At 42.0% G+C, this 13,739-nt stretch overlaps 1 protein-coding gene across 1 annotated transcript; it reads right to left on the bottom strand.

Annotated features, from left to right (window-relative positions):
• Positions 1-10,849: 10,849 nt before the first annotated feature.
• Positions 10,850-12,617, bottom strand: LOC123819295 (olfactory receptor 56A1-like). The gene is made up of 2 exons (XM_045839596.1): positions 12,369-12,617; positions 10,850-11,545 (listed from the first exon to the last, which is right to left on the bottom strand). Exons 1-2 carry the CDS (start codon positions 12,615-12,617, stop codon positions 10,850-10,852), a joined length of 945 nt encoding a protein of 314 aa, XP_045695552.1.
• Between the last annotated feature and the right edge of the window lie 1,122 nt (positions 12,618-13,739).

The following is a 13,739-nucleotide window of genomic DNA, read 5'->3' as shown; positions in this document are numbered from 1 at the left end:
GATTCAGATCAAATGAAACAAACAGATTCAAAAAGGATAGAAAAAGATGTTTCATGAAAATGGAAATGAAAAAAAATCTTGGGTAGTAATACCTAGACAAAACAGACTTTAAAACAAAGGCTACAGTGAAACAAAGAAGGACCAAGTATGCAATTCCACTTCTGGTTCTTTACCCAAAGAAAACCAAAACACTAATTTGAGTACATATATGCATCCATATGTTCATTGCAGCATTATTTGCAATAATTAAGATATGGAAGAAATACAAATTTCCATCAATAGATGAGTGGATAAAGAAGTGGTACATTTATACAAGGAATATGACTTGGCCATAGAAAATAATGAAATCTTGCTATGTATAACAACATGGATGGACTTAGAAGGTATTATGCTAAGTTAAATAAGTCAGACATACAAAGACATATCATTTCACTTTTTAATGGAATTTAGAAAAGTAAATAAATGAACAAGCAGAACAGAATATTTTGACAGTTGCCAGATGGGAGGAGGATTAAAGGCTAGGTGTAAAGGGGGAAGGGATTAACAAGTACAAATTACTAGTTACAGAATAATCATGGTTATGTAATATATAGTCAATATATTGCAATAATGATGCATAGTATCAGATGGGTACTATATTTATTGGAGTGACTATGTCATAGGTTATATAAATGTCCAAATGCTATGTTGTTGTACACATGAAACTCATAAAATGTTATATTTGAACTGTAGTTGAAAAACAAAAATTTATTTAAAAAAATAAATGAAAAAGACACTTAATGTGAGTGGTGCCTTGACTCAAGACAAGGATTTATGAAATTTAAAACTAATATATATATTTAAAAATAACTTGTTCACTATCTTCAAGTAACAGATGAGGACTTTGAAATTCATTGAGGATGCTGATTTGTTCCATGTCATGCATCTTATTTGTGGTTGTGCAAGGCCCAGACTGCAGAAATTCTAACTCACCATCTCAGGCTTCTGCTCTTTCTTACAAGTCACTCCTTATATTACTTGTACCTCATTTCTTTATATTTCATTTTGTAAGGTTTTCTTAGACACCGCCGAGGAAATAAACAGCTGCCGCGGCCAGCGAGGCAGTGGGTTCGAGACGCGCAGTGACGGACTGAAAAGAGAGAGCGACCAGTTGCTCTGGTGGCAAAAGGCAAGTTTATTGAAAACTCTTGTCATTATATAGTGAGATGTTTTAAAAATAGAATGCTTGCTACACGAAGAGAGTCTTTGTTCAAGAAAGCTTACACACCCCTTCAGGTCACGTACAGAACATCCTGGTTTAGATTAACTCCAAGGACACGACGCATCGCCCCAAGGCTCCGGCACCTCCCCGTCCTTCTCTTGGGAACAATCCGATAACACACAAGGCCGGGGTAGTGTCAGGTCACCTCCCCCGAGGCCAAGGAACAGGCCCAAGCATCATTCTCACAATGCAGGACCCTAACTCTTGACCCCTTCCTGGGGGCTTGGTTCCCCACATCTCCCCCTTTCTTGTTTAGGACAATTAAGGCAGATATTCCTGCAATGAGCATTCTTACGAACCGCTTTTGTGCGGGCCAACATTAAGTCATTAACTTTTTGGATGATAGCAAAACTAGGGTCCTCATACCAAGGGGTGGAAAGGTTAACAGGTACAAAGGCAAAAGAAGGTTGTTTTAATACAGCAAATGAACTAACATTCATAGATAAATTAAGGCAGTTAGTTAGATAGCACTGATCACAGGTTAGGTTATATACAGTATTATGAGAGACCTGCAAGTCTCCAGTGATGAACGCGAAAGGGTCGGGTACACAAGCTATCACAGAAACATTCTTCTGATTTCCAGACCAAGAGATGGCGTCTTGAGCTCCTATGTGCATCCACTGGACCGCTTTCTTTGCTACGGTAATATACTGAAGAGAGGCCACAGCTTTCCATAACATAGTCTGATAGGTTCTATTGTTTTTGGTCCAAATTCCGTAGAGAAGATTTTGAGGCCGCAACGAGCCGTTGCGAAAGTCACTCTAGTCACAAACCTCTTGGTCGCAAACTGTTTGATTGAGATGGCAAATCCTTCAGGCCGGTCCCCATTGGCTGGGCGATGGGGTCCGACTTCTGCAAGTTGGAATGTTGGCAGGGGGAGTTCTTATGCCAATCGTGGCGGAGGTATTGTTGCGTTTCAAATACAGCATATCAACACCCCAGTGAGTCCCATTACTAAAGTCACTGTCCCAGTCTTCATACCTCTGAATAAGAGTACAGTTTGCCAGAGAGGTGGAGAAGCAAAGCGGCTGCGTCATAGATATGCCTGAATAATTGACCATCGCACTCACTGGTATCACGTGTCTGACGGAAGGGGTGCCCAGTACCTGGGTGTTGTTGACATAAACTGGAATGAACTCGTTGTCTTCCCAAGTGACTGGGTGCATGACAGGGGGGGTTCGGGACGAAAGCCCAATACACCTCAGCGCTCACCGACAGCCTCAAGAGCCAGATAAGGCTAAGTAACAGCGCCAGCCGGCGCAGCTTCTTCTCCGGCCTCCTGATCCGAGGCTGTGTCGTCAGCGACATCTTCTCCATCCTTCTCGTCAGCTTGCGAATTTTGCTCCTGGGCATGACGAACACAGCGTTCAGGCAGCCAACGAGGAGTCTCAGCGTCTGTGGGAAAAAACACACACATACCCTCTTCCCCATACTAATACTGGGTCTGGGCCATGGCGTGACCCGTCAATGGGATCTCTCCAATAAACTTGTGGGTATTGACTCATACGTGGGCTCCAATGACGGTCAGCTGCAGAGCGCCCTCGGTATCTAGAGTGAGGAAATTTAAAACGAAAAGAGAATGGGCTAACAGTAACTTCGGGGACCGAGGATCATACCATCTCCCCCCTTTTAATTTAGTAAGCTGGTGTTTTAAAGTAAGATGGGCACGTTCAACAAGCCCTTGGCCCTGTGGATTATAAGGGATATTAGTTTTGTGAATAATTCGAAAAGAGAGACAAAAATTGTGAAAAGTACGGCTGGTATAGGCGGGAGCATTATTAGTTTTCAGTACACGAGGGGTTCCTAAAATGGCAAAACAGGAAAGGAGGTGAAGAATAACGTTACGGGTATTTTCGCCGGGAAGGGGTGTAGCGCATAAAAAATGAGAACAGGTGTCAATTGTAACATGCAAATATTGAAGTTTTCCGAAGGAGGGAAGGTGGGTTACATCCATCTGCCAGAGATCGTTAGGGCGAAGGCCCCTAGGGTTGACGCCAAAATGAGGAACAGGGGATAAGGGAGCACAGGAAGAGCATGACTTGACAATCTGTCGTGCGGCATCCTTGGTCAAGCGGAATTGATATTGTAACAAGCGGGCTGACTGATGGTGAAGGGCATGAGAATCCGTAGCTTGCTGTACTTGTGACAGATAGACTTGTGTATGAAGATCAGCAAAATGATTACCTTGCGTAAGAGGACCAGGGAGCCGGGAGTGACCTCGAATATGTCCGACAAAACAAGGGGAAGAACGAGATTGAAGGAGGGATTGAATTGTAAGAAATAATTGGAAAATAGTAGGGTTGTGAGTATGGATCAGAGGGACTGTTTCAAGGACAGATAAGGTACGAACAATATATTGACTGTCAGTGTAAAGATTGATTGCCTGCTGAAAAAGCTCTAACGCGTGGGATACTGCATAGAGCTCAACTTCCTGTGCAGATGAAAAGGAGGTGGACTATACAAAAGTTTTATCAGGAGTAACTAAAGATGTTCTGCCATTAGAGGAGCCGTCAGTGAAGAGAGAAATGGCTCCTGCGATGGGGTCACTGACAACAACCTTAGGAAAAATGAAAGAGGCAACGTGCGCGAACTGTAGAATCTTGTCATGCGGGAGGTGATGAGCTATTTCACCTGCAAACCCTTCAAAGGCAAGAGCAAAGGAGTCATTAAAATTTATCAACCAAGAATATTGATCTGCAGTATAGGGGATAATAATTGTGGGAGGATCTCTGCCTAGGACTTGTATAGATAATTTACGGCCTTGCTGAACGCGCTCCGCCATCAGGGTAGGGTAGGAAAGAAGGGCTTTCCGCGGGGTGGCAGAGCCATGGAGCCATTGCAAAATATCCTGTTGGTAGAGAATGCCTGTTGGTGTCAGCGAGGTGGGAATGATAATTAACTGCCAGGGCCGAGCGCGGCGACGGTCTCGGCTTCCTCGGCCCCGGGATGCGGCGAGCGCTGCTGCCGGGGGGCTGTAACACTCGGGAGGGCGGGCCCCCGCCCGACCCCCCCGCGAGGGGGGAACGAGACGGGCCCCCCGAGCCACCTTCCCCGCCCGGCCTTCCCTAGCCATCCCGGGAGCCGGTCGCGGCGCACCGCCGCGGCGGAAATGCGCCCTGCGGCGGCCGGGTCGCCGGCCGGGGGCGGTCCCTCGGCGACCCCCACCCCCGCCCCCGCCTGCCCGGCCTCCCACGCACCCGCCCGGGTGGCGGGGGAGGGGGAAGGGCGGGGGGAGGGACCGGGAGGCACGGGGAAGCGGGAAAGATCCGCCGGGCCGCCGGCACGGCCGGACCCGCCGCCGGGTTGAATCCTCCGTGCGGACTGCGCGGACCGCACCCGTTTACTTCTTAACGGTTTCACGCCCTCTTGAACTCGCTCATCCCTTAATTCTTTAAGCACAGACAATAATTCTTTCAGGGTTGGATCCGCCTCGCCAGCCGGCTTCTTATCCTCAGCCGAGGCGAGGAACACCTCCTGAGGGGGGTGATACGATGCTGTCTGCTCAGCAAGGTCCCCCCAATCAGCTTCTGCTGGACCGGGAACCCGCGATTTCTCCGATAAGTTCACTTCTGACTGATCATAGTTCGGCGGTTCCCATTTTAGGGGGGATGCGGTCGGCGGAGGTGGTGGGGAATATAGATTCTCCGCCGAGCGAGCAGCACGGAGACTGCCCCGCGTGCTGCACTCCCACTTGGCAAGCTCAGAATCCCCCCTTAAGCAGTCTCGAACAAGAGACCAAAGAGAGAACGCATCTACAGGTGTCTTCTCAGGACCATTAGTCTGATAATGCTCTCTGATGCGCTCCCCCACTTTCTTCCACGTATCTATATTTATAGTCCCTTCTTCCGGGAACCACGGGCAGATCTGCTGAATGAAATCTACAAAGTGATGGATTTGCCCTTTCGACGTGGAAATTCCCCGTCCCCTCAATAGGGAACATAATACCTGCTCAAAAAGTTCTCTCTCAGTAGAAAGTGAAACCCCCCATTTTTATTAGCTCTCTTCGTCTGCTCCCTGCTACTTTCGCTTTTTTCTTTTCTTTCGTATACTTACTGGGCCCCTGTAGCAGCGGTCCTGTCAGGCTCTGCTGTCGTCAATCTCAGGACTCTGGTGGTCCCCCCGAAGACCTCTGGTTCCGGTCCCTTGTTCGGGCGCCACTTGCCGCGGCCAGCGAGGCAGTGGGTTCGAGACGCGCAGTGACGGACTGAAAAGAGAGAGCGACCAGTTGCTCTGGTGGCAAAAGGCAAGTTTATTGAAAACTCCTGTCATTATATAGTGAGATGTTTTAAAAATAGAATGCTTGCTACACGAAGAGAGTCTTTGTTCAAGAAAGCTTACACACCCCTTCAGGTCACGTACAGAACATCCTGGTTTAGATTAACTCCAAGGACACGACGCATCGCCCCAAGGCTCCGGCACCTCCCCCGTCCTTCTCTTGGGAACAATCCGATAACACACAAGGCCGGGGTAGTGTCAGGTCACCTCCCCCGAGGCCAAGGAACAGGCCCAAGCATCATTCTCACAATGCAAGACCCTAACTCTTGACCCCTTCCTGGGGGCTTGGTTCCCCACAAACAGCCAATTAGCCATGGAAACAGGCAGATGAGCTTTATTTTGGAAGTTTGTGCTCCTGGGCAATGTTTTCCCTGCCCAGAGAAGGGGCTAAGAAAAGACCACGTGGGAGAAGGGAAAGGCTGGGAGTTTTATATGGCTGGACTTCATGCGGGAGCCAAGGATTGGTTCTTGGTGAACAAAGAAGCAACTTAGCATTGATGGCTCCTGGTCTGACGTCAGTCACCTCTTCTGGGCCAGAGTTCAGTTGCCATATTACTTGTAGTCCAAATGGTGGCCATATTTGTAGTCCAAAATGCTAATTGTAACTAGATTCCCACTTGTCCTACCCTGCCCATCCTGACACATTTTATGTAGAAGAAAACATTCCTTCCTATAGACTCCACCAAAAAACTGTTTGACCTAATAAATGAATTTGGCAAAACAGTGGGATACAAAGTCAACATCCAGAAACCAAAGGCATTTCTGTACACCAACAATGAAACAGCAGAAGCAGAAATCAAGAAAAAAATTCCATTTGAAATAGCAAAAAGAAAAATAAAATACCTAGGAATAAACCTAACCAAAGAGGTAAAAGACCTGTATTCAGAAAACTACATAACACTTAGGAAAGAAATCAAGGAAGACAAAAACAAATGGAAAAATATACTGTGTTCATGGATTGGAAGAATTAATATCATCAAAATGTCCATACTACCCAAAGCAGTTTACACATTCAATGCAATACCCATTAAAGTACAATGGCTTATTTCACAGACATAGAACAAACACTTCAAAAATGTATATGGAACCATAAATGACCCCGAATAGCTGCTGCAATTTTGAGAAAGAAGAGTAAAGTAAGAGGGATCACAATACCTGATAGCAAACTATATTATAAGGCCACTGTAATCAAAACAGCCTGGTACTGGTATAAAAACAGGCACATGGACCAATGGAACAGAACACAGAGCCCAGAAATAAACCCAAGTCTCTATGGTCAACTAATATTTGACAAAGGAGGCAGCAACATAAAATGGAGTAAAAATAGCCTCTTCAACAAATGGTGTTAGGAGAACTAGACAGCTACATGCAAAAAAATGAAATTAGAGCACCAATTTACACCTTACACAAAAATAAATTCAAGGTGGATAAAAGACTTAAATATAAACCATGACACCATTAAAGCCCTAGAGGAGAACGTAGGTAGGAAAATATCAGATATTTCATGAAGAAACTTTTTTACTGGCATGTCCCCTAGAGCAAGGGACATAAAGGAAAGAATAAACAAATGGGACCTCATCAAAATAAAAAGCTTCTGCATGGCTAAAGAAAACAGTATCAAAATAAAAAGAGAACCAACTATATGGGAAAACATATTTGCCAATGATACCTCAGACAAGAGTTTAATCTCCAAAATACACAAAGAACTTACACAACTCCACTCTAAGAAGACAAGCAACCCAATTAAAAAATGGGCAAAGGACTTGAACAGACACTTCTCCAAGGAGGACATACAGAAAATCCAAAGACACATGAAACGATGTTCAATATTGCTAGTTATCAGAGAGATGCAAATTAAAACCACCATGAGATACCACTTCACACCAGTCAGAATGGCCATCATAAACAAAGCAACAAACAACAAGTGTTGGAGAGGTTGTGGAGAAAAGAGAACCCTAGTGCACTGTTGGTGGGACTGCAGACTGATACAACCACTATAGAAAGCAGTATGGAACTTCCTCAGAAAACTAAAACTGGATATGCCTTTTGACCCAGCAATTCCACTGCTGGGACTATATCCTAAGAACACTAAAACACCAATCCAAAAGAACCTTTGCACCCCGATGTTCATAGCAGCACAATTTACAATAGCTAAATGCTGGAAGCAACCTAGATACCCATCAGTACATGAACGGATCAAAAAACTATGGTACATTTACACAATGAAATTCTATGCAGCAGAAGGAGCTCTTACCCTTTGCAACAGCTTGGATGGAGCTAGAAATCATTATGCTAAGTGAAATAAGCCAGGCAGTGAAAGGCAAATACCATATGATCTCACCTTTAACAGGAACCTAAATAACAAAACAAAGAAACAAGCAAAATATAACCAAAGACACTGAAATAGAGGACAGGCTGACAGTGACCAGAGGGGAGAGAAGAGGGAATTTCAGGGGAGAATGGGAAGGGTTTACAGGAACAAATTTAAAGGACACACGGACAAAAACTAAGGGGAACATGGTAATGGGAGGGAAGTGGGGAGGATTAGGTGGGTGGGCTGGAATGGGAGTAAAAGGGAGAAAACTGTACTTGAACAATGATTAAAATAAAAATAAAAAAAGAAAACATTCCTTCAACATTAAAGGGTCTAGATCGCTTTATGTTCTATCTAAACAGCATATGAGTTTCCTGATGACTGAAAATTTGTTCTGTATCTTTATACCTTACATTCTAACAAAGTTTCTGTACCAGGGTGAAATATGACTTCTTTGCATTAAAATAATGAGAAAGGAGAATATAAAATATTAGAAAACAGAGTGAAAAGATCAAAATGGCAAAAATCTTGTTGGTTAGCTTTATGCATGTCAAGAAGACCCAAAGTCCTGCAGTAACAGGACTGAGGGTGATGATGAGCTATATATCCCAAAACATGTTATTAGTGGCTAATAAATAATGGTAACATTACAGTGAGTAATGGTCATTCATGTTAAGGGATTAAGTGTAAATCTTAAACAGATTTTACAATTTTATACATCAGTACTTAAAATTCCTGTTTTTAATGTTTAAAACAATTTAGAAAAAGCATAAGATATATAGAATGCCCTATAATCTATCATTCAAAGAGAAACACAGGAAATCTGGTCCCTGAAACTATGGAGTGATTATCCAGATGTAGTTAAAATGAAGGATTTATTGGTAATTTTAACATTACCAGAAATTAAAGGCTCATCCCCTATCACTGTTAGTGCATCAGACAAATGTTTAAAAGGACATTTCAACTGACACTGGAGCTTGACCTAAGAATATACTTCAATATTTTCACCGGGTGTGGCAGTGGCCCTGTACACTTAATTTTGGGACCATTTCTTCATTTATCTACTATTTATTCAATACCTGATATGTGCTAGATATATCAGGATCTAGGAATTGAGGATATGGTTGTGAGCAAAAAAAGAAAAGATGCTTGTAACTCTGGTACCTTTTCAAGGGAATTCAATTTAAAGGAAATTTAGTTATTAAATAGGAAAATAAATAGAAAAAAATCACATAATGTGTTTGATCTAAAACAGGAGAAAAAGTCAATTTTTGGATGTAATTATTGGGGAGGTACTCTTTATAGGCATAATTTGTGAATTGCTATTATGAATGCTGAGAAGTTAATCATTTGAGCATACAGGGTAAGACTTTTCAATCAGATGGAGCAATAAGCACAGAGGCCTAAGTTAAGAACAAACAGAAGTTCAAGAAGTAGTGGACATTTCTGTGGTGGGTGGGAAACAGCCATGGGGAGACTAAGGCAGAAGTCCAGGGCAGTGGCTGCTGGGGAGATCTGACTGCGGGTAGAAGAACCTCAGTTTCCAAACAGGCAAAGAACTGGCTATCATCCTAGAACTCACAGAGGACTGGAAGTTAATAAAGAGTAATAGAAGGGAAACTCAGGTCAGAACCAACGTAGGGACCCAATCCTACAAAGTAGAGTTACAAAAGAAAAGGCTGGAGCTTAAAACCCAGAACCTATCATCATAATGTTACTAGAGAAGAAATGATACGACACAGAGATGTTATATCTTTGCTAAGTTTAATTGGAATGATGCTCATCACTAAAGCATTGTCTTCATATATTGAATAATTGCATAATTGCATCTGCATTACTGCTAGACTGGGAGCAGATTTGAGCCAAATGGCAGAAGATCATTGAAGCTGATTGGGGTAGCTGTAAATCAAGAAGAACTAAAACAATCACCCTTCTTGAGATACTTTACCAGGGATTCAAAGATCTGGGATAAAGCAGGGGTGGAGTGGGGCAAGTTCAGCATAGTCAATGAGGGGTTTCAAGTTTTCTTTCTATTGCCTAAATATTTAACAACACCTTCATGTATTCGCCTTTTCATTTTTATTGAGGTATAATTAACATAAAATTGTATTAGTTTTAGGTGTGGCAACAAAATGATTACATAATTATATATATTGTGAAATAATCACCACAATAAGACTAGTTAACATCTATCAGCATACATGGTTACAAAACAGCATACTGTTTTTCTTATGAGAACTTTTAAGATCTACTCTCCTGACAACTATCAAATAGGCAGTGCAGTATTATTAACAATAGTCACCATACTGTACATTACAGCCCCATGTTTTATTTTTTTTAATAATTGAAAATTTGTATCTTTTGACCATTTTTACTCATTTTGCCCACCTCCCCTCACCCCCCGTACTTCTGGCAACCATCAATCTAATTTGTTCTCTGTATCTGTGAGCTCAGTTTTTGTTTTCTTTTGCTTTTTAGATTCCACATGTAAGTGAGATTGTATGGTATTTGTCTTTATGTGACTTATTTCACTTCTTTTTAATTGAATTTATTGGGGTGAGATTGGTTAACAAAACCATACAGGTTTCAAGTGTATAAGTCAATAAAATATCACCTGTACACTGCATCATGTGCCTATCATCCTAAACAAAGTCTCTTTCCATCTCCATTTCCCACCCCCATTTGCTAAAATGGCATTTGCCTCACCTCTACTTGGCCAAAAAACATATATAGATATAACACATTGACTTATTTTACTTAAAATGCCTGCAAGGTCCTTCAGTGTTGTTGCAAATGGCAAGATTTCCTTCTTTTATATGGTTGAAGAATAATGCATTGGGGAAGTGAAAGTAAATATTGTGACAGTGGTTGAGAAAGGTTTAAGTTCAAGATGAGGGTAACAGCATGGATGTCATATTGTATTTCTTGTGGCATTCAGATAAAACCATCACTACTACATGCACAGACTTCCATAATCCCTAATCTTTGACTCACTTCTCTCAATAGCGGTACCTGAGTAGCTTGATAATTCCTTGCTTGATTTCCTTGGTTCGTACTCCATAAACAATGGGGTTCAGGGCTGGTGGGATAAGGTGATGCAAGACATTGAGAAGAATGGGCACTTCTGAAGGCACCTTCTTTCCTTTCTTGTTTGTAAAAATGAAGACTAACAGCAATGTGTAGAAGAATAGTACAAGGATGAGATGGGAACCACAAGTACTCAAGGCCTTGGTGGCTGCACCTCCTGATGGCTGATGTATAACAGCCCGCAGGATGAAACAGTAGGATAGCAAGATGAGTACCAGATCAGAACCCAGTAGGCACCAAACACTCACAAACTGGTAGAGTTTATTTAGGTAAATATTCCCACAGGAGAGCTTTGCCACAGAAATGTTGGCACAGATACAGTTCTCTATCACGTTGCTGGCACAGTAGTTGAGCCTGGAAGCCAGAAGTGGTGTGGGCAGTGTGGCCAGAAAATTTCGTAAGACAATGAAAATGGCTGCATTAATGACAAACTGTTCAGTGATGACAGATGGGTAGTGCAATGGGTGGCAGATGGCTACATAGCGGTCATAAGCCATGACCAGAAAGGTGGAGGACTCCATAGGAAGGAAGGTATTCATGATGAACATCTGCAGGAAGCAGCCAGAAAAGCTGATGGACTTCATGTTGAACCAGAAGATAAGCAGGACCTGCCAGAATCATTACTCTCAAAAACTGTCCACCTATTTCCACCTTAGTGTAACTAACCGTGAAAAATCCTCAGATGGCTTCACCCATCCATATCCTCAACCTGCAGCCCCATAATCCCAGCTGACACAGTATCCTGTTTTCAAGTAACTTCTTTGTGCATCCCAATCTCCAAAGTGTAATTATACCCTTTTCTCTCCATCTACAGAGCACGTTTTTTTTTGTTTGTTTAAAAATGTTTATGTAGCCTGTCTTCTCTTAGTCTCTAGAGTTTTTACCCAAACTCCAGCTGACACATCTGCCTGGGGTGGGAAGGAGGGTATAAGGGGACTAAATGGTAATAAAAAATAACTAAATAAAAGTAAAAAAATTAAATGTAATCTAATATTTATATTTAAACACTCCAAACCTCTTTATACTCATGAGAAACATTTTCTAATTAAGTTTTCTATCTCACTGTATGACATAAGCTTACATCCTGTTACATCTTAGAAAGTAAATTCTAAAGGCCTGGATGTAAGAGTGGGGTCATTTATAGTCAAGGAGAATCACCTTAGAAGTAAACAGAAGGGCAAATATTGGAATATCACTGATTCAGACATTGAGAGAGGGCCTGTCATTTGGGAAAGAATACAATCCTTAAAAGAAACATGGATATTGAGAACGAGAGGGGACATGTCTTAGTATGGACCTAATGTGATTGTGCAGGCTACTCACTGAGGATTTTCCTTCAGGGGTAGGAGAATTTATAGCAGAAATAAGTACTGGTTAGAGAAAAATGATTGGCTGCCTGAGAGTGAATTCAGAAATCAGGGAGGTACTGACCTTGGGGATGACTGTGAGGCAGAGGATGACATCCAGCAAGGAGAGGATGGCAAGCAGGTAGTACATGGGCTTATGTAGAGATGCCACCTGCCAGATGGCAAACAATAGCACAAAGTTGGCCCCAAGGGCTAAAACCAGGAGGGGAGCCAGGACTACAGAGAGCCAGTGCTGTGTGTCCTGCATGCCTGGAAAGCAGATTATCAGGAATTCAGTCACCTGGGTCCCTGTGCTGTTGAGAGATAATGCCATGACTGGCAGGTGGGCCTGGGACTGACAGAAAGAAAAGAAACATGAATTTAGGGATTGACTGTTTCATTAAGAATCTCTTACCTAATTTATCTGCCTCCATTCTTTGTAAAGTTTCTCCACAATTCTGTTGTCATAAAGCCTGTCTAAAGTATAAACTGGACCACACCACTCCTTTTTAGAACAATTTCCTTAGCATCCATAACTTAATGAATAAAGAATAACTCCCTTCACATGAATATGTTCTGACTGCATACACACAGGCCCAGCTACCTACTGAGCATGCTTTTGTTCATCTCATCTCTGTATTTCTTGCATGTGTCATATGCTTCTTATAGAATCAACTTTCTTGCCCTCGAATAACTAACTTCTGCTTGTCCTAGTCTATCTGTACAAAAAGTTACACCTCTTACAAATGTTTGTTTATTCTTACTCTTTTCACATACATAGTTACATACCTCTTCTTTCGATCATTTCTCTATGATCCTTAAATATCCTGATCATGCTGTTATCAAAACATTAATAAAACTTTTCCTATACTCTTTGATGTTTCCTAATTGTTTTTCAAAAAGTCTGTGCTCCATCTACCAGCCATGGAGAAAAACTCAATGCTTCTAGTAACAAAGTAGGCATTCAGTATAGTTCAGATACATGGACTTACAGATTGTTGAAAGTGTCATGATGTCCTTGACTAATTTAACATCTTAATATCTTGCTCTACTATGAAACTTCAGCATTCTTGCTTAATATTTTGTAAAAATATGAACAAAGAATAGGATAAAAAATAATTTGGTGATGAGAAAAAAGTAATCTTGTGGCAGAACAATAAATGCAAAAAATATCTGTGTAGTATCTTATTGCATTTGTATATGTATTTATTAAGTAACTGCTTAAAAAGTAAAATCCTTTTTGTATGTCTGTGGAAAAGGAAAAAAAAGAAGAAAGTGAAGGTCTAAAATAAGGGAAGAACTGAAGGAATACTTAAGCATGCCCCAGGATATGATGCTACTCAGACAGGAACTTCAGTTCTCTTTGAGTATCTTAACAATCCAGGATCCTGTTGGTGAAGAAGTTGTCAGGTTCTGCTGTGCTGTGCTCTGAAGTAGAGGGAAGATCATCTTTTAC

The sequence above is a fragment of the Phyllostomus hastatus genome, unplaced genomic scaffold (assembly GCF_019186645.2).
Source record: "Phyllostomus hastatus isolate PE091 unplaced genomic scaffold, TTU_PhHast_1.1 phas_contig_304, whole genome shotgun sequence".
In the NCBI taxonomy this organism is placed as follows: Eukaryota; Metazoa; Chordata; class Mammalia; order Chiroptera; family Phyllostomidae; genus Phyllostomus; species Phyllostomus hastatus.
This window is presented reverse-complemented; position numbering and strand designations above follow the sequence as displayed.

Coding starts and splice junctions, on each gene's coding strand:
- LOC123819295 (XM_045839596.1), bottom strand. CDS start 12,617: ATGGCATTATCTCTCAACAGCACAGGGACCCAGGTGACTGAATTCCTG. Junction 11,546..12,368: donor GCCTCACAGTCATCCCCAAG/GTCAGTACCTCC, acceptor TGATTCTGGCAG/GTCCTGCTTATCTTCTGGTT.